At 55.5% G+C, this 18,564-nt stretch overlaps 1 protein-coding gene across 1 annotated transcript in view; it reads right to left on the reverse strand.

Annotated features, from left to right (window-relative positions):
• Window positions 1-18,564, reverse strand: part of TIE1 (tyrosine kinase with immunoglobulin like and EGF like domains 1) — a 28,362-nt gene that overhangs the window by 3,129 nt on the left and 6,669 nt on the right. Inside the window, 14 exon segments of the mRNA XM_038766166.1 lie at window positions 2,707-2,933; window positions 3,169-3,379; window positions 3,381-3,460; window positions 3,555-3,866; window positions 4,715-4,852; window positions 5,018-5,182; window positions 5,356-5,500; window positions 7,187-7,332; window positions 7,472-7,600; window positions 9,059-9,199; window positions 10,192-10,323; window positions 10,406-10,561; window positions 13,869-13,979; window positions 14,060-14,353. Of these exon segments, the coding sequence (XP_038622094.1) occupies window positions 2,707-2,933; window positions 3,169-3,379; window positions 3,381-3,460; window positions 3,555-3,866; window positions 4,715-4,852; window positions 5,018-5,182; window positions 5,356-5,500; window positions 7,187-7,332; window positions 7,472-7,600; window positions 9,059-9,199; window positions 10,192-10,323; window positions 10,406-10,561; window positions 13,869-13,979; window positions 14,060-14,353 (2,387 nt within the window).

Here is an 18,564-nt window from a genome sequence, read left to right on the forward strand (position 1 = left end):
AGCGCTTAATAAATGCCATCATTATTATTATTATCCAGACATGGGGACCCGACGGGGACCCATGGACCCTGTGTAAATGATGATGTGGGATCCAGATCCCCTGGACACGGAGTTACAGATACAGATACCTCCGTGGGCACATTGGCCCTGGGAATGCCCGGACACACGTACGTGGGCAGGGTCCCACCGGATCCCATGGACACCAAACTCCATCGATAAATAATAACAGCATTTGTTAAGCTCTGACCATGTCCCGAGCAATATTCTAAGCGCTGGGGTAGATACAAGGTAATCGGGTCGGACGCAGTCCCACCCGGGGCTTCCAGTCTTAATCCCCATTTTACAGATGAGGTAACTGAAGCCCAGAGAAGTGAGGTGACTTGCCCAAGGTCACACAGCAGACATTAGATTAGAACCCAGGTCCCGATTCCCAAGCCCGGGCTCTATCCACTTAGCAACACTGCTCCACGGGACAAACGTGGATGGGCAACACATGTAAATATGGACGGAGAAGAGGCCGGGATCGGGCCCCACCACCGAGGTCTCTGGACCCAGGAAGGTCCAGTTACCCCAGGACACAGGACATCCACGCAGGCAGGACAAACTCCTTTTCCCCAGGGATTACCGTGGCCTCAAATTCCAAACCTCCGCAGGCTTTACGCTCTCCTGACTCCCTTAGTAGAATTAGATGTTCCTTGTGGGCAGGGATCGCGTCTACTCGGTTGTATTGCTCTCTCCCAAGCGCTACAGTGCTCTGGTCCTAGTAAACGCTCAGTAAATAGCACGGATTGAATGACTGATTTCAGGGAGAGCTTCTGTAAAACGAGGATGGGAGACTATTAGCCCCCTGTGTGTTTGGGACTGTGTCTGCCCCTTCAATGGGTTCTCTTACCCTAACGCTCGGCATTCAGTAAGTGCTTAGTAAATGTCTCAATTAATTAATTAGCCTTTCATCTATGCCGGCCCCTACCCCCCATAGTTTATTTCGGTATTGATCTCCCCAGTAAGTGCTTAGTAAATGCCTCAATTAATTAATTAGTCTTTCATCTATGCAGGCCCCCCACCCCCCGTAGTTTATTTCGGTATTGTTCTCCCCAGTAAGTGCTTAGTAAATGCCTCAATTAATTAATTAGTCTTTCATCTATGCCAGCCCCTACCCCCGTAGTTTATTTCGGTATTGATCTCCCTGCACGAACCTGTAAACTCCTTGAGGGCAGGGACTGTGTCTACCAACCCTATTGTATCCTCCCAAGGGCTTCGTACAGTGCTCTGCACACACAGTAGGTGACCGAGAAACGTTATTGATGGATTTCTAGACTGTGAGCCCTTCTAGACTGTGAGCCCACTGTTGGGTAGGGACCGTCTCTATATGTTGCCAACTTGTACTTCCCAAGCGCTTAGTACATCATCATCATCAATCGTATTTATTGAGTGCTTACCATGTGCAGAGCACTGTACTAAGTGCTTGGGAAGTACAAATTGGCAACATATAGAGACAGTCCCTACCCAACAGTGGGCTCACAGTAAGCGCTCAATAAATATGATTGATTGATTGATTGACTGACTTGCTAAGCTCCTGCCATCAGTGATATTTATTAAGCACCCATGGCGGACACCCATGGCTGCTGAGCACTCGGGAGGGTGCAGTATAGTAGACGCACACGATCTCTACCCTCGAGGGGCGTCCGGTCCAGTGGTTCCCAAGGGCAGGGGCCTCTTCAGCAAATGTGTTTTCGGGGTGTACCCCAGGCCCCAGCAGTGCCCCATTGGTACCGGGGATGTAACCGGTGACCCCACTAAAGCGTGGAAACGCACCGATGACCCTCCTTCTCACACATGGATCAGATACAAATGAGGACCCCACGTGGACACAAACACACACTCACGCACAGATGGCCCACACAGCTGGACACAAAGAAACCAACATTGCATTCTGCAAACGGGGGCGGAAAGGGGGGCGGGGATTTTAGGGAGGGGGCAGAGCGAGGCTGGGTGGGAGAGGGGGCGGGGGGCGGCGCTGACCGATCAGGCCGAGCAGGGGGACCCTGGCGGCCCCAACCCCAGCTCTCTGTCTCCTATCTCACCTTGCTGATCTCCTACTACGGCCCAGCCCACATAACGCTACTCCTTTATAATAATAATAATAATAATGGCATTTATTAAGCACTTACTATGTGCAAAGCACTGTTCTAAGCGCTGGGGAGGTTCCAAGGTGATCAGGTTGTCCCACGGGGGGGCTCACAGTCTTAATCCCCATTTTACAGATGAGGGAACTGAGGCACAGAGAAGTTAAGTGACTTGCCCAAAGTCACACAGCTGACAATTGGCAGAGCCGAGATTTGAACCCATGACCTCTGACTCCAAAACCTGGGCTCTTTCCACTGAGCCACGCTGCTTTTCCTTTAACGTCTTCTCTCTGTACCTCCATCTCATCTTTCTCGTACCGTAATTCATTTTAACACCAGGCTCCTCCTCTGGACCATAAGGGATTGTCTACCAACTGTACCGTATTAGCGCTCACTACAGCGCTCTACAATCGGTCGATCATTTGTTAAGCTCTCAGTAAACATTGTCGATTGACCTATTGATGGATTGAGGTGCAGGTGGGGGAGGCGCACGGGACGATTGGGTGGGGCGGGGGCAGTATAGTACTTGGCACATAGTAAGCGCTTAATAAATACTATTATAATTGTTATTATTACTAACCGATCGGGCCGGGCAGGTGAAGGTGCGGAGCCGTCGGCGGTGGCGATGGCGGACGGCCTTGCGGAGGCAGAAGAGTCCGAGCAGGGCCAGCAGGATGGAGCCGCAGGTCACCGCCACCGAGCCGACCACGGCCAGGACCAAGCGTCGGCCCGCTCCCCCAGGGGCCACCGCCGCCCCGGCCCCGGTCCCAGCCCGGCTCTCCAAGGCGGGGGCCGAGCTCTGCAGCCCTACGAGGGGGCCACGGAGTAGGTGCTGATGGTGGCCACGGGCATGGCGACTGGGCCACAGGGGTGGGGAGGTGTGGCGGGAAAGCGGGAGGAGGAGGCCGGGGGAACGTGGGATACAGGAAGCGGATCTAGTGGGCTCGCGGAGGGGGCGGCCGGGGGAGCTCAGTGGGCTTCTGTTGGGGACAGAGGGAGGACACCGGGGCCAGAAGGATGGGGTGGACCGCCCGAGCCTCACCGAGCCCCAGCGTGGTTGCCGTGGCGACGTTGCTCCACTCCCCGGGGCCCAGCCCGCTGGCCCGCACCCGGAAGCGATACTGGGTGGAGGCGTTGAGGCTGTTGATGACCATGCCGGTGTCCTGGGCCCCATCCAGGTCCACCCAGAGGGGCTCCGAGCCGCCCCCGACCGCCTGAAGCTCCACGATGAACTTGGACACGGCGCCGGGGGGGCGCCGCGGGGGGGTCCCAGATCAGGCGGATGGACGAGTCCGAGACGGGGTTGGCCCGGAGCAGGCGGGGAGGCGGAGGGCCTGAGAGGCAAAGACGGCCCGCGTGTCTGGCCCCCTCCCAGCAGCGGTCAGTCCGGCCGGCCTCCCCGTCACAGGTCCGGTCGAGGCCTCTTACCATTCGGGGGCACCAGCACGCGGGTGGGGGCGGACGGGGGCCCCAGGCTGCCGCAGCGGAACAGCCGCACATCCAACTCGTAGAGGACGCCGGGGGCCAGGTCCCGCAGACGGGCCGAGCGGGCCCGGGGCGACGTCACATTCTCCCGCCGCTCCAGGCCCCGCGCGCCGTCCCACAGCCGCAGCACGAAGCCATCCCCGGGACCCCCGGGGCCCCCGGGACCTCCGGAGCCCCCGGGCAGGGCCCAACGCACGACCAAGGTGTCCTGGCTCTCCAGGTGCCAGCTCTCCAGCCACGGCTGCACGGTGGGCTCTGGGGGTCAGAGGTCAGAGGTCACGCGGGACTCAGCAAGTCAGTGGGCAGGGCCTCCACCAGATTCCCCAGAGAGCCCCTTCCCAAAGAGCCCCTCCAGTCCTTTCCCCAAGCCCCGCCGGCTAACAATAATAATGATGGCATTTATTAAGTGCTTACTATGTGAGCAATCTTAACCCCCATTTTACAGATGAGGCAACCAAGGCCCAGAGAAGTGAAGTGACTTGCCCAAAGCCACACAGCTGACTGTTGGCGGAGCCGGGATTTGAACCCATGAACTCTGACTCCAAATAATAATAATAATAATAATAATGGCATTTATTAAGCGCTTATTAAGTGCAAAGCACCGTTCTAAGCACTGGGGTGGTTACAAGGTGATCAGGTGTCCCACAGGGGGCTCACAATCTTCGTCCCCATTTTACAGATGAGGCAACCGAGGCCCAGAGAAGTGAACTGTCTTGCCCAAAGCCACACAGCTGACAGTTGGCAGAGCCAGGATTTGAACCCATGAACTCTGACTCCAAAGCCCGGGCTCTTTTCACCGAGCCACAATCCCCGGGCCACTCGGCCTCTCCGTCCCCTCTGACCCCTCTTGGGGAGGCAGGGTGGGGGGGCGTGGATGGCGGCCCTGGGCTCCAGAAGCAGGGCACACGTTCCTCCTGAAGCCCGTCCACTCCCCGATCGCTTGGGCAGGGCAACTCAATGGGGTGGGGGTAGGCCAGAATGGGGGCTGATGGCAGTGTTGAAGGGATGGGAGCGCACCGCCTCTGACTGTCCCGCCCCCCCGAACCCCAAAATGTACAGTCAACCCCCCCCACCGCCCGGCACCCCAGCCAGGGTCTAGGTACCTGGGCAGTCAGTGACCATGAGGGCGGGAGGCCCCAGCTCCCCCTCCCCGCCCTCCCCGGGCCGGCTCAGCCGCACGCGGACGCGATAGCCTGTCTGCGGCTGCAGGTTCGCCAGGGTGGCGTTCTCGCGGGGGTCCACTGCGGAAAGGGCAACGGGAGGGTCGGTGGGGGGCCACCGGCCGGACAGCGTGGGGGTTATTCCGTCTGCTCTGCCCGCCCCAACACCCTGCCTCTTCATCAGGCTTAGCTCCCAGCCCACCCCGTCCACTTTCCCCCTTTTCCTGCCTCCGGCCCCCGACTCACCCATGACGGAGGACCAGGGGCCGGGGCCGGGGCCGTCCTGGGGCTGGTAGAGAAGCTGCACCGTCGAGATGGGCCCATCTCCAGAGAACCGGGCCAGCGGGGCCACAACTAGCTGGCGACTGAGCCGGGCCAGGAGCCGGGGCGGGGACAGGGGCTTGGGAGGGACTGGGAAAAGGCCACGGGGTCACGGGAGAGAGCAGAAGGAACCCGGTGGAAGGGTTTGATGGGGCGGGAGACGGGGCAGAGGGGCCGAATGGCTTTGGGCTTCGGGTGCCTCGGCCCCGGACGTGTCCCCTTGGGGCCCCGATGACCTTTCCCAGCTCCGGCGGCCCCCTGACCTTTGACGCGGACCAGGAAGCGGCGGCTGTCCTGGCCCCCGGAGGTGGACACTCGGCATTCCCAAGGACCTCCGTCCAGGGCACTGACCGGTGGGACTCGGAATTCCGACGTGGTCCTGTCTGTCTCCATGATGGCCTTGGCAGCCTGAGGGATGGGAGGAAGGGAAGGGAACAATGGTGTGGTCAGAGGACTCTGGGCAAGTCACTAACCCCTCTGGGCCTCAACTTCCCCCTCTGTAATAATAATAATGATGGCATTTGTTAAGCGCTTACTATGTGCGAAGCACTGTTCTAAGTGCTGCGGGGATACAAGGTGATCAGGTTGTCCCACGAGGGGCTCACAGTCTTCATGCCCATTTTACAGAGGGAACTGAGGCCCAGAGAACTTAAGTGACTTGCCCAAAGTCACACAGCTGACAAGTGGCGGAGCCAGCATTAGAACCCACGACCTCTGACTCCCAAGCCCGGGCTCTTTCCACTGAGCCACGCTGCTTCTCTATAACAATGGCATTTATTAAGTGCTTACCATGTGCAAAGCACTGTTCTAAGCGCTGGGGAGGTTACAAGGTGATCAGGTTGTCCCACGGGGGGCTCACGGTCTTCATCCCCATTTTCCAGATGAGGGAACTGAGGCCCAGAGAAGTGAAGTGACTTGCCCAAAGTCACACAGCTGGAGAAGCCGCGTGGCTCCGTGGAAAGAGCACGGACTTTGGAGTCAGAGGTCGTGGGTTCAAATCCCAGCTCCGCCGTTTGTCAGCTGGGTGACTTTGGGCAAGTCACTTCACTTCTCTGGGCCTCAGTTCCCTCGTCTGAAAAATGGGGATTAAGATTGTGAGCCCCACGTGGAACAACTTGGTCACCTTGTATCCCCCTCCCCAGTGCTTAGAATAGTGCTTTGCACATAGTAAGCGCTTAACAATACTATCACATGTCTGCTGTGTGGCCTTGGGCAAGTCACTTAACTTCTCTGAGCCTCAGTTACCTCGTCTGTAAAATGGGGATTAAGACTGTGAGCCCCACGTGGGACAACTTGATTGCCTTATATCTCCCCCCAGCGTTTAGAACAGTGCTCTGCACATAGTAAGCGCTTAACAAATGCTATTATTATTATTATTATTATTATTATCATTATTATTATTATTAATTGGAAGAGCCGGGATGTGAACCTCACTGTACCTCGTTCTCGCCTGTCCCGCCGTTGACCCCCGGCCCACGTCATCCCCCGGGCCTGGAATGCCCTCCCTCTGCCCCTCCGCCAAGCTAGCTCTCTTCCTCCCTTCAAGGCCCTGCTGAGAGCTCACCTCCTCCAGGAGGCCTTCCCAGACTGAGCCCCTTCCTTCCTCTCCCCCTCGTCCCCCTCTCCATCCCCCCATCTTACCTCCTTCCCTTCCCCACAGCACCTGTAAATATGTATATATGGTTGTACATATTTATTACTCTATTTATTTATTTTACTTGTACATTTCTATCCTATTTATCTTATTTTGTTGGTATGTTTGGTTCTGTTCTCTGTCTCCCCCTTTTAGACTGTGAGCCCACTGTTGGGTAGGAACTGTCTCTGTGTGTTGCCAATTTGTACTTCCCAAGCGCTTAGTACAGTGCTCTGCACATAGTAAGCGCTCAATAAATACGATTGATTGATTGACTGATTGATTGATGTGAACCCCTGACCTCTGACTCCAAAGCCCGGGCTCTATCCCTGCTCCCCCTCCTTCCTTCCCTTCCCCTTAGATTGGGAATCCAGCCTGGGACAAGGCCCGGGTCCAATGTAGCCACCCCAGCGCCGAGCCCCCAGTCAGCTCTCCCTCCACGAGCGCGGTAGAGAACTCACGGAGAGGACGGTGCCGTCGGGCCGGCGGAGCTCCATGCTGCCTCTGACCGGCGGGGGGTTCCCGGTGGCCGCACAACTGACCAGCGGCTCGGCCTTCAGGTTGAACTCCAGCTCGGCGGCCAGGTCTATGATCTGGGGGATCCGATCTGGGGGCGAGACCGCCGGGGGTGGCCCGGGGCGGCTCTCACCACCCCCGCGCCCCTCCGCGCTAGTGTCCGCCCCCCACGTTAACCGCTAAGCCTGTGCCCGACCGCCCGCCCCGTGCTGACCGCCGACCCCCGGTACCTGAGCGCTCGCAGTGTCCACCGTGCCACCCCGAGGGGCAGACGCAGCCGCTGAACCGGTCGCAGGTCCCCCCGTTTTGGCAGCGGCACTGCAGGAAGCAGCCGGCCCCGAACCAGCCCCGGGGACAGGCTGCGGGGAGACACACGCGACCCCAACGAGGCCTCACCCTCTGGGCGGCCCCGGGGGCCAGGCTGGGGTGCGGGTGGGCAGGCGGGAGACGGGAGACCGGATCGAGGTCTCACCCTCCGGGCAGCCTCGGGGGCAGAAGAGAAGCAGCGAGGCCTAAATCATAGACCGTAGGCCCGAGAGCCAGAAGGACCTGATTTCTAACTCCAGCTCTGCCAATTTCTTGCTGTGTGACCTTGGGCAAGTCACTTCACTCTATGTGTTGCCAACCTGGACTTCCCAAGCGCTTAGTACAGTGCTCTGCACACAGTAAGCACTCAATAAATACGATTGATTGATTCACTCCTCTGTGCCTCAATTTCCTCAACTGTGAAATTGGGATACCTGTTTTCCCTCCTACTTAGACTGTAAGCCCATGCGGGACAGGGACTGTGTCTGACACAATTAATGCGTATCCACCGCATCACTTAAACAGAGTTTGACACATATATTATTTTGTAAATATGTTTTGTTTTGTTCTCTGTCTCCCCCTTCTAGAATGTGAGCCCACTGTTGGGTAGGGACCGTCTCTAGATGTTGCCAACTTGTAATTCCCAAGCGCTTAGTACAGTGCTCTGCACACAGTACGCGCTCAATAAATACGATTGAATGAATGAAATGAATAGAGAAGCAGCGTGGGTTAGTGGAAAGAGCCCGGGCTCGGGAGACAGAGGTCGTGCGTTCTAATCCTGGCTCCACCACTGATCAGCCATGTGACTTTGGGTAAGTCACTTGACTTCTCTGTGCCTCAGTTCCCTCCCCTTTGAGCCCACTGTTGGGTAGGGACCGTCTCTATATGTTGCCAACTTGTACTTCCCAAGCGCTTAGTACAGTGCTCTGCACACAGTAAGCGCTCAATAAATATGATTGAATGAATGAGGATGAAGACTGTGAGCTCCACGTGGGACAACCTGATTACGTTGTCTCTACCCCAGCACTTAGAACAGGGCTCGGCACATAGTAAGCGCTTAACGAATACCATCATTAATTAATTAATAGTAAGCGCTTAACAAATACCATAAAAAAGAATTGAGAGAGGAGACCAGATTGGGGCCTCATCCCCGGGGTACCCAGATTGGTACCCCGAAGCCGTGGGTTCAAATCTCTGCACTGCAGACTGTCAGCTGTGTGACTTTGGGCAAGTCACTTCACTTCTCTGGGCCTCAGTTCCCTCATCTGTAGAGTGTGAGCCCCCCGTGGGACAACGTGATCACCTTGTAACCTCCCCAGCGCTTAGAACGGTGCTTGGCACATAGTAAGCGCTTAATAAATGCCCTCATTATTATTATTATTGGTCGGGGGTCAGGCCATTGGGTTTGGGAATGAGAGAGACTGGAGGGTTTGGGCCCGGAGATGTGGGAAACGGACCGGGGGTGAGGCGGGAGAGGGAAGGGGAGGGTTCAAAGGTGAAGGGATCCTTACGGTCCTGGCACTGGGGCCCGCTCCAACCAGAGCCACAGGAGCAGCCGTAGGGATCGGGGAGACAGAAAGTGAGGCCGCGGCAGCCCGGCGCGCTGGGGCACTGCTCCTGGCAATTCCTCCCGAAACGACCCTCCCTGCAGGCTGGACAGACCCGCCAGTCACAATAACAATAATAATAATAATAATGGCATTTATTAAGCACTTACTATGTGCAAAGCACTGCTCTAAGCGCTGGGGAGGTTACAAGGTGATCAAGTTGTCCCACGGGAGGCTCACAGTCTTAATCCCCATTTTACAGATGAGGTCACTGAGGCCCAGAGAAGTGAAATGACTTGCCCAAAGTCACACAGCTGGGATTTGAACCCATGACTTCTGATTCCAAAGCCCGGGCTCTTTCCGCCGCGCCACGCTGCTTTTCTGCTTCTCTGTCACCACCCCAGACAACTGATGGGGCAGAGAACTAACGTCCCAGCCGCGGGCGCCCCACCAGCCTGGGCAGACAAGGCACAGGCGGGCACGCCACGGGCCCAGGAACGGACACGCCACAGGGACAGACACGCAACGGGCTCCGCATGTCACGGGCGCAGATGGACCGCAGGCACCGATACCACAGGCACGGACACGCCATGGGCCCGGGGCCAGGCCAGGCACTGTGGCACTCTCCCCCTTCTAGACTGTGAGCCCGCTGTTGGGTAGGGACTGTCTCTATACGTTGCCAACTTGTCCTTCCCAAGCGCTCAGTACAGTGCTCTGCACACAGTAAGCGCTCAATAAATACAGAGAAGCGGCATGGCTCAGTGAAAAGAGCCCAGGCTTTGGAGGCAGAGGTCACGGGTTCAAATTCCAGCTCTGCCATCTGTCAGCTGTGTGACTTTGGGCAAATCACTTCACTCCTCTGGGCCTCAGTTCCCTCATCTGGAAAATGGGGATGAAGACTGTGAGCCCCCCGGGGGGAAACCTGATCACCTTGTAACCTCCCCAGCATTTAGAATGGTGCTTTGCACATAGTAAGCGCTTAATAAATGCCATCGTTATTATTATTAAATATGATTGAATGAATGAATGCGGCCTAGACACGCTCCCCTCACCGTACGACGCACACCCCGCCGCCCTGCCCCTTCGGCCTCCCGTACCCTTCTCGCAGCGGGGGCCGGTGAAGCCGGGGGGACAGACACACTCGCCCACGCCGTCGTGACAGACGCCCCCGTGGAGACAGTCGGGACAGTCCTTGCTGCAGCTGGGACCCCAGCGACCCGCCGCACAGCCTGGGGGAGCAAGGAGATTGATGGGGCCTGCCCGTGCCCCCCACCCCGGCCCCGCCAGCTCCCCTCCCTGGGCCCCGCTGACCCCGCACGATGAGTCGGAAGAAGCCGCTCTCCAGCGGGCTGGTTCCCAAGTAAGAGGCGGTGTAGACGCCGCCCTTGGCTACTCCCACGTCCCGCAGCTGCAGCGTGAACCGTCCTTCCTGGGCCTCGTGCCAGTCCAGAGTATAGCAGTACGAGCCTGGTTGGGGGGAGAGGGTGGGGGTCAGAGGCCAAGGGCCCTGGCGTCCAAGGACAGTCCGAGGTTCGGACCTCACCATTAGAAGCAGCGTGGCCTAGTGGAAAGAGCCCGGGCTTTGGAGTCAGGGGTCAGGGGTTCGAATCCTGGCTCCGCCAATTGTCAGCTGTGTGACTTTGGGCAAGCAACTTCACTTCTCTGGGCCTCGGTTCCCTCATCTGGAAAATGGGGATGAAGACCGTGAGCCCCCCGTGGGACAACCTGATCACCTTGTCACGATTTTGACTCCTTCCTCACCTTCCTTCTCTCCTTTTCCATGCCCACTCTGATCCTCGGAGATTTCAACATCCACATGGATATCCCTGATGACTCCTCTGCCGCCCGCCCTCTCTCTCTCCTTGACGCTGCCAACCTCTTGCTCCACCCCACCTCACCCACTCACCAACTTGGTAACACCCTCGACCTCATCATCTCCTACCGCTGCACTGTGTCCAACCTCACCAACTCTGAAATCCCTCTCTCTGATCATAATCTTCTCTCCTGCCTCCTCACTCACACTCCTTTCCCCTGTAAATCCATATTACTCCCTCACAGAGATCTCCGCTCTCTTGACCCCATCCATCTTTCTGAGCGCCTCACACCCCACCTCGCCTCCCTCTCCTCTCTACCCAATCTTGATGATCAGATTATTGCTCTCAACTCTACCCTTTCTACTCAGCTAGACTCACTCGCTCCCCTTTCCCTTTGCTGCTCTCGTACCACTAACCCACAGCCCTGGATCACTGCCACTGTCCGCCTCCTTCGCTCTTATGCTCGAGCTGCCGAACACTGCTGGCGAAAGTCTAAACACCATGCCAACCTCGTTCACTTCAAGTTTATCCTTTCCTGCCTTAACTCAGCCCACTCTGCCAGACAAAACTATTTCTCCTCCCTTATTGACACCCATGCCCATCACCCCCACCAGCTCTTCCGTACATTCAACTCCCTTCTCAGGCCCCTGGTTCCTCCCCCTCATCCTTCCCTCACCCCCAACGATCTGGCCTCCTACTTCATTAATAAAATTAAATCCATCAGGTCCGACCTCCTCAAAGTCACTTCCCCCCCTTCTCCAACCCCCCGGCTCTCAACACTCTCTGCTACTCTCCCATCCTTCCCAGCAGTATCCTCAGAGGAGCTCTCCTCCCTCCTCTCAAGTGCTACTCCGGCCACCTGTGCTTCTGACCCCATTCCCTCTCATCTCATGAAATCTCTCGCTTCGTCCCTTAACTTCCATCTTCAACTGCTCACTCTCCACTGTTTCCTTCCCCTCTGCCTTCAAACATGCCCATGTCTCGCCCATCCTAAAAAAACCCTCTCTTGACCCCACCTCACCTTCTAGTTATCGCCCCATGTCCCTCCTACCATTCCTTTCCAAACTCCTTGAACGAGTTGTCTACACGCGCTGCCTCGAATTCCTCAACAACAACACTCTCCTCGACCCCCTCCAGTCTGGCTTCCGTCCCCTACATTCCACAGAAACTGCCCTCTCAAAGGTCACCAATGACTTCTTGCTTGTCAAATCCAACGGCTCCTACTCTATCGTAATCCTCCTCGACCTCTCAGCTGCCTTCGACACTGTCGACCACCCCCTTCTCCTCAACACGCTATCCAACCTTGGCTTCACAGACTCCGTCCTCTCCTGGTTCTCCTCTTATCTCTCTGGTCGTTCATTCTCAGTCTCTTTTGCGGGCTCCTCCTCCCCCTCCCATCCCTTTACTGTGGGGGTTCCCCAAGGTTCAGTTCTTGGTCCCCTTCTGTTCTCGATCTACACTCACTCCCTTGGTGACCTCATTCGCTCCCACGTCTTCAACTATCATCTCTACGCTGATGACACCCAGATCTACATCTCTGCCCCTGCTCTCTCCCCCTCCCTCCAGGCTCGCATCTCCTCCTGCCTTCAGGACATCTCCATCTGGATGTCTGCCCACCACCTAAAACTCAACATGTCCAAGACTGAACTCCTTGTCTTCCCTCCCAAACCCTGCCCTCTCCCTGACTTTCCCATCACTGTTGACGGCACTACCATCCTCCCCGTCTCACAAGCCCACAACCTCGGTGTCATCCTCGACTCCGCTCTCTCGTTCACCCCTCACATCCAAGCCATCACCAAAACCTGCCAGTCGCGGCTCCACAACATTGCCATGATCCGCCCTTTCCTCTCCATCCAAACCGCTACCCTGCTAGTTCAAGCTCTCATCCTATCCCGTCTGGACTACTGCATCAGCCTCCTCTCTGATCTCCCATCCTCGTGTCTCTCCCCACTTCAATCCATACTTCATGCTGCTGCCCGGATTGTCTTTGTCCAGAAACGCTCTAGGCATGTTACTCCCCTCCTCAAAAATCTCCAGTGGCTACCAATCAATCTGCGCATCAGGCAGAAACTCCTCACCCTGGGCTTCAAGGCTGTCCATCACCTCGCCCCCTCCTACCTCACCTCCCTTCTCTCCTTCTCCAGCCCAGCCTGCACCCTCTGCTCCTCTGCAGCTAATCTCCTCACCGTGCCTCGTTCTCGCCTGTCCCGCCATCGACCCCTGGCCCACGTCATCCCCCTGGCCTGGAATGCCCTCCTTCCCAACATCTGCCAAGCTAGCTCTCTTCCTCCCTTCAATGCACTACTGAGAGCTCACCTCCTCCAGGAGGCCTTCCCAAACTGAATCCCCTCGTCCCCACTCCATCCCCCCCATCTTACCTCCTTCCCTTCCCCACAGCACCTGTATATATGTATATATGTTTGTACGGATTTATTACTCTATTTATTTATTTTACTTGTACATATCTATTCTATTTATTTTATTTTGTTAATATGTTTTGTTTTGTTCTCTGTCTCCCCCTTCTAGACTGTGAACCCACTGCTGGGTAAGGACCATCTCTATATGTTGCCAACTTGTACTTCCCAAGCACTTAGTACAGTGCTCTGCACACAGTAAGCACTCAATAAATACGATTGATTGATTGATTGTAACCTCCCCGGCGCTTGGAACAGTGCTTTTGCACATAGTAAGCGCTTAATAAATGTCATTATAAAAAAAAATAAATGCCATCATTATTATTAACTGGGAAACATCACCTCCCCAGCCTGCCTTTCCCCAATCCAACACAGATTTGTCCGGCTTGGGATGTGGGTCCACCCTGACCCTTCCCACTCGTGGCCAGGGAACTAGAGGATCGTTGAGGCCCATTCCTGAGGGGACAGGGTGCCACAACAGGAAATTAAAAGAGGGAGAAGGGTGGGGAAGGGGACAGAGGTGGGGACGGAGGGGCAAGCGCTCACCATTGCTCTTCCACAACACGTCGGTGCTCTTGGCCGTCTGGATCCTGACAGAGAGGGCGGCCGTGTCTCCCACGTTCACCGTGTGGGTCACTCGGTCTGGGAGCAGGTAGGCTGAGGGCCGGGAAAGGGGGTCAGCGTCACCCTGGGCACCCCTCCTTCCACCACCCGCCGTGGCCCCGGCCCGGGCTCACCCTTGGGGCTGTTGTGCACGTAGGTGACGCGGGTTTCGCGCACGCAGGAGAACACTCCCATGAGGTCGGAGGCCTGGGAGAAGCCCCGCAGGGTGAGGCGTCGGGGGCCGTCGGGGGTGGGACGCAGGGGGACGCGGGGCCGGGGCCCGCGGACGATCCGGTCATCCTTCTCCAGCAGCAGCGGGGACCGGCCCTCGCCCGCGGCCGCCGGCTCCCCGGACACGCAGGACAGGAAGGACAGCTGCGGGTCGGCGATGCGGAGGTCGGCCACGAGGGTCAGGTCCACGATCCCACCTGGCCAGGGGGACAAAAGGGAAGGGACGGTCGACCATATTTATATTTTATATATGTATGTCTATATGTACGTCTATACGTTGCCAACTTGTACTTCCCAAGCGCTTAGTACAGTGCTCTGCACAGAGTAAGCACTCAATAAATACAATTGATTGATTGATGGATGTTTATAGAATATTTACCATTCTATTTATTTTATTTTCTTAATACATTTTGTTGTGTTGTCCATCTCCCCCTTCTAGACTGTGAGCCCGTTGTTGGGTAGGGACCGTCTCTAGGTGTTGCCAACTTGCACTTCATTCATTCAATCGTATTTATTGAGTGCTTACTGTGTGCAGAGCACTGGACTAAGCGCTTGGGAAGTACAAGTCGGCAACATAGAGAGACGGTCCCTACCCAACATTCATTCATTCATTCAATCGTAATTATTAAGTACTTACTGTGTGCAGAGCACTGGACTAAGCACTTGGGAAATCCAAGTTGGCAACAATAGAGAGACGGTCCCTACCCAACATTCATTCATTCATTCAATTGTATTTATTGAGCGCTTACTGTGTGCAGATCACTGGACTAAGCGCTTGGGAAGTCCAAGTCAGCAACATAGAGAGACGGTCCCTACCCAACATTCATTCATTCATTCAATCGTATTTATTAAGCGCTTACTGTGTGCCGAGCACTGGACTAAGCGCTTGGGAAGTCCAAGTCGACAACATATAGAGACGGTCCCTACCCAACATTCACTCATTCATTCAATCGTACTTATTGAGCGCTTACTGTGTGCAGAGCACTGGACTAAGCGCTTGGGAAGTACAAGTCAGCAACATATAGAGACAGTCCCTACCCAACAGAGGGCTCACAGTCTAGAAGGGGGAGACAGACAACAAAACAAAACATATTAACAAAATAAAATAAATAGAATAAATATGTACAAATAAAATAAATAAATAAATTCCCAAGCACTTAGTACAGTGCTCTGCACAGAGTAAGCGCTCAATAAATACGATTGAATGAATGAATGACCAGGGGGCCCGGGTTGGGATAACTCCCCCCAGCCCTCCACTTAGTCCTGTATCGATGGTATTTATTGAGTGCTTACTGTTTGCCAAGCGCTGTATAATAATAATATAATAATGGTATTTGTTAAGCGCTTACTATGTGCAAAGCACTGTTCTAAGTGCTGGGGGGATACAAGGTGATCAATTTGTCCCACGTGGGGCTCACGGTCTTCTTCCCCATTTTGCAGATGAGGGAACTGAGGCCCAGAGAAGTTAAGTGACTTGCCCAAAGTCACACAGCTGACAAGTGGTGGAGTCAGGATTTGAACCCATGACTTCTGACTCCAAAGCCCGGGCTCTTTCCACTGAGCCATGCTGTACTAAGTGCTTGAGGGACTATAATACAACAGAGTTGGTAGGCACGTTCCCTGCCCACAGTGAGCTTATGGTCTACCGGTTTACGGTCTATGGTCTACAGAGAAGCAGCATGGCTCAGTGGAAAGAGCCTGGGCTTGAGAGTCAGAGGTCATGGGTTCAAATCCCAGATCCACCACTTGTCAGCTGGATGACTTTGGGCAAGTCACTTCACTTCTCTGGGCTTCAGTTACCTCATCTGTAAAATGGGGATGAAGACTGTGAGCCCCCTGTGGGACAACCTGATCACCTTGTAACCTCCCTGGCGCTTAGAACAGTGCTTGGCACATAGTAAGCGCTTAACAAATGTACGTGGCTCAGTGGAAAGAGCCTGGGCTTTGGAGTCAGAGATCATGGGTTCAAATCCCGGCTCCGCCAATTGTCAGCTGTGTGACTTTGGGCAAGTCACTTCACTTCTCTGTGCCCCAGTTACCTCATCTGTAAAATGGGGATTAAGACTGTGAGCCACCCGTGGGACAACCTGATCACCTTGTAACCTCCCCAGCACTTAGAAAGCACTTAAGAAATACCATCATTATTATCTTTATTATTATTATTATCTTCTAGACTGTGAGCCCACTGGTGGGTAGGGACCGTCTCTATATGTTGCCAACTTGTACTTCCCAAGCGCTTAGTCCAGTGCTCTGCACACAGTAAGCGCTCAATAAATACGATTGAATGAATGAATGAATGAACTAATATCAACATTATTATTATTATTATGGAGAGAAACGTACATTTTTATAAGTAAATACATAAATTACAGACGTACAAAAGTGCTGAGGGTGGGATGAATACCCAGTGCCTGTAGGGTACAGATCCAATCACATAGAGGACGCAAGAGGGAGAGGGAGACAGGGGTGGGGGAATGAGGGCTTAATGGGGGTAGACCTCTTGGAGGAGACCTGACCTTAATGAGGCCTTGAAGGCGTGAGAGTGGAAAAGGAGGAACTTTCAGGCCAGAGGGAGGATGTGGGAAAGGGGTTGGTGATGAAATAGAGGAGCAGCGTGGCTCAGTGGAAAAAGCCCGGACTTCGGAGTCAGAGCTCATGGGTTCAAATCCCGGCTCCACCAAATGTCAGCTGTGTGACTTTGGGCGACTTTGACTTAACTTCTCTGTGCCTCAGTTCCCTCGTCTGTAAAACGGGGATGAAGACTGTGAGCCCCACGTGGGACAACCTGATCACCTTGTAACCCCCCCCCCCCCCCCCGCGGTGCTTAGAACAGTGCTTTGCACATAGTAAGCGCTTAACAAATACCATCATTATTATTATTAAATAGACGAGATGGAGGCATGGTGCTGGCACTAGAGGAGCCCATGGGCTGGGCTGTAGAGTCCCCATCTCCCCTGCCCATCCCTTGCCCCCACCCCACAACAGAGTTGTCCCCTCCAAACACCCCACCGTCCTTTATAATTGTAATCATAATGATGGCATTTGTTAAGCACTTACTACGTGCCAGGCACTGTTCTAAGCACTGGGGTAGATATAAGGTAACCAGGTTGTCCCACTTGGGGCTCACAGTCTTAATCCCCATTTTACAGATGAGGTAACTGAGACACAGAGGCAGTGGCTCACCCAAGGTCACACAGCAGATAAACGGAGGAGCCTGCTTTTTGATGTCCCTCCCACCAGGCCCAAGACCCTCCGGCTCCCCCCCCGCTCTCCCTGATCATTTTGCTCCCACCTTCCTGGTCCCCCCCGGCTCCCCGGCTCCCGACTAGCACAGCCCAGCTCTCTTCCCAACCCCAATTCCCCCTGTTCCTGACCTCTCCCATCCTCACCAACTCTGCTTCCCTCCCCTCTTTCGGTCTTGCTAAGCTCCCAGGGGCGCCCATGGGGTGGGAGTTCGGATGGTGAGGGACCTACCTGCCGTAGTGACGAAGAGGAGGAGGAGGAGGAGGAGGAGGAGGGGGGACAATGAGGGTCCCCCCTGGCTCATGGTCAGCCGTGGCCAGGCCCAGTCCCGGCTGCCGGGATAACTAGTCACTGGTCAGTCTGTGGCGTCTATGCCCAACCCCGCCTCATCCTTGGAGGGGCGGGGGAGGAAATGAGGCCTGGTCAGCCCAGGGCCGGGAGGGAGGACAGGGAATACGGGGAAGGAGACCCCAGATTCCTCCTCAGCCCCCAACTTTCCCTCTTCCCTCAGGGTCCCTAAGGGGGACACTCCCACCCACTGCACCCCACTTCCTGCCCCAAGCATCGACTGCGGTGGCCCTCCACGTGTTGGAAGGAGGCCTCACCTGGGCCAGTTTGGGGGAGTCATTTATTCGGTCGTATTTTGGTGGGGGGAGTCAGGGCCTTGGGGGGGGTGGTGGTCCCACCTTCCTCCAGCTCCCCCCAACCCTCTCCCCACATGCAGCCCCCCACTCCCACCCCATTCCCCTCCACTCCAGGGGCCCCCACCCAGGGCTGCAGGAAGAGGAGGAAACGGCTGCCGTTTCCGCCCATTGAGTCTGGTTTGGGGGCGGGGGTGGGGGGTGGACACTGTTTGGGGCGCCTCGCCCATCCCCCCCCATGGCCAGTGGCCACCTCTGGACACCGAATCAACGCACTATGCTTAGTACAGTGCCCTGCACCTAATAATAATTATGTTTGTATTTCTTAATAATAATAATAATGACATTTATTAAGTGCTTACTATGTACAAAGCACTGTTCTAAGCACCGGGGAGGTTACAAGGTGATTAGGTTGTCCCACAGTCCCTCAGGAGGAGGAGGGGGGGGGACAATGGGGGGTCCCACGTGTCCCATAGTTGGCTCACAGTCTTCATCCCCATTTTACAGATGAGGTCACTGAGGCC

Source organism: Tachyglossus aculeatus, chromosome 24 (assembly GCF_015852505.1).
Source record: "Tachyglossus aculeatus isolate mTacAcu1 chromosome 24, mTacAcu1.pri, whole genome shotgun sequence".
In the NCBI taxonomy this organism is placed as follows: Eukaryota; Metazoa; Chordata; class Mammalia; order Monotremata; family Tachyglossidae; genus Tachyglossus; species Tachyglossus aculeatus.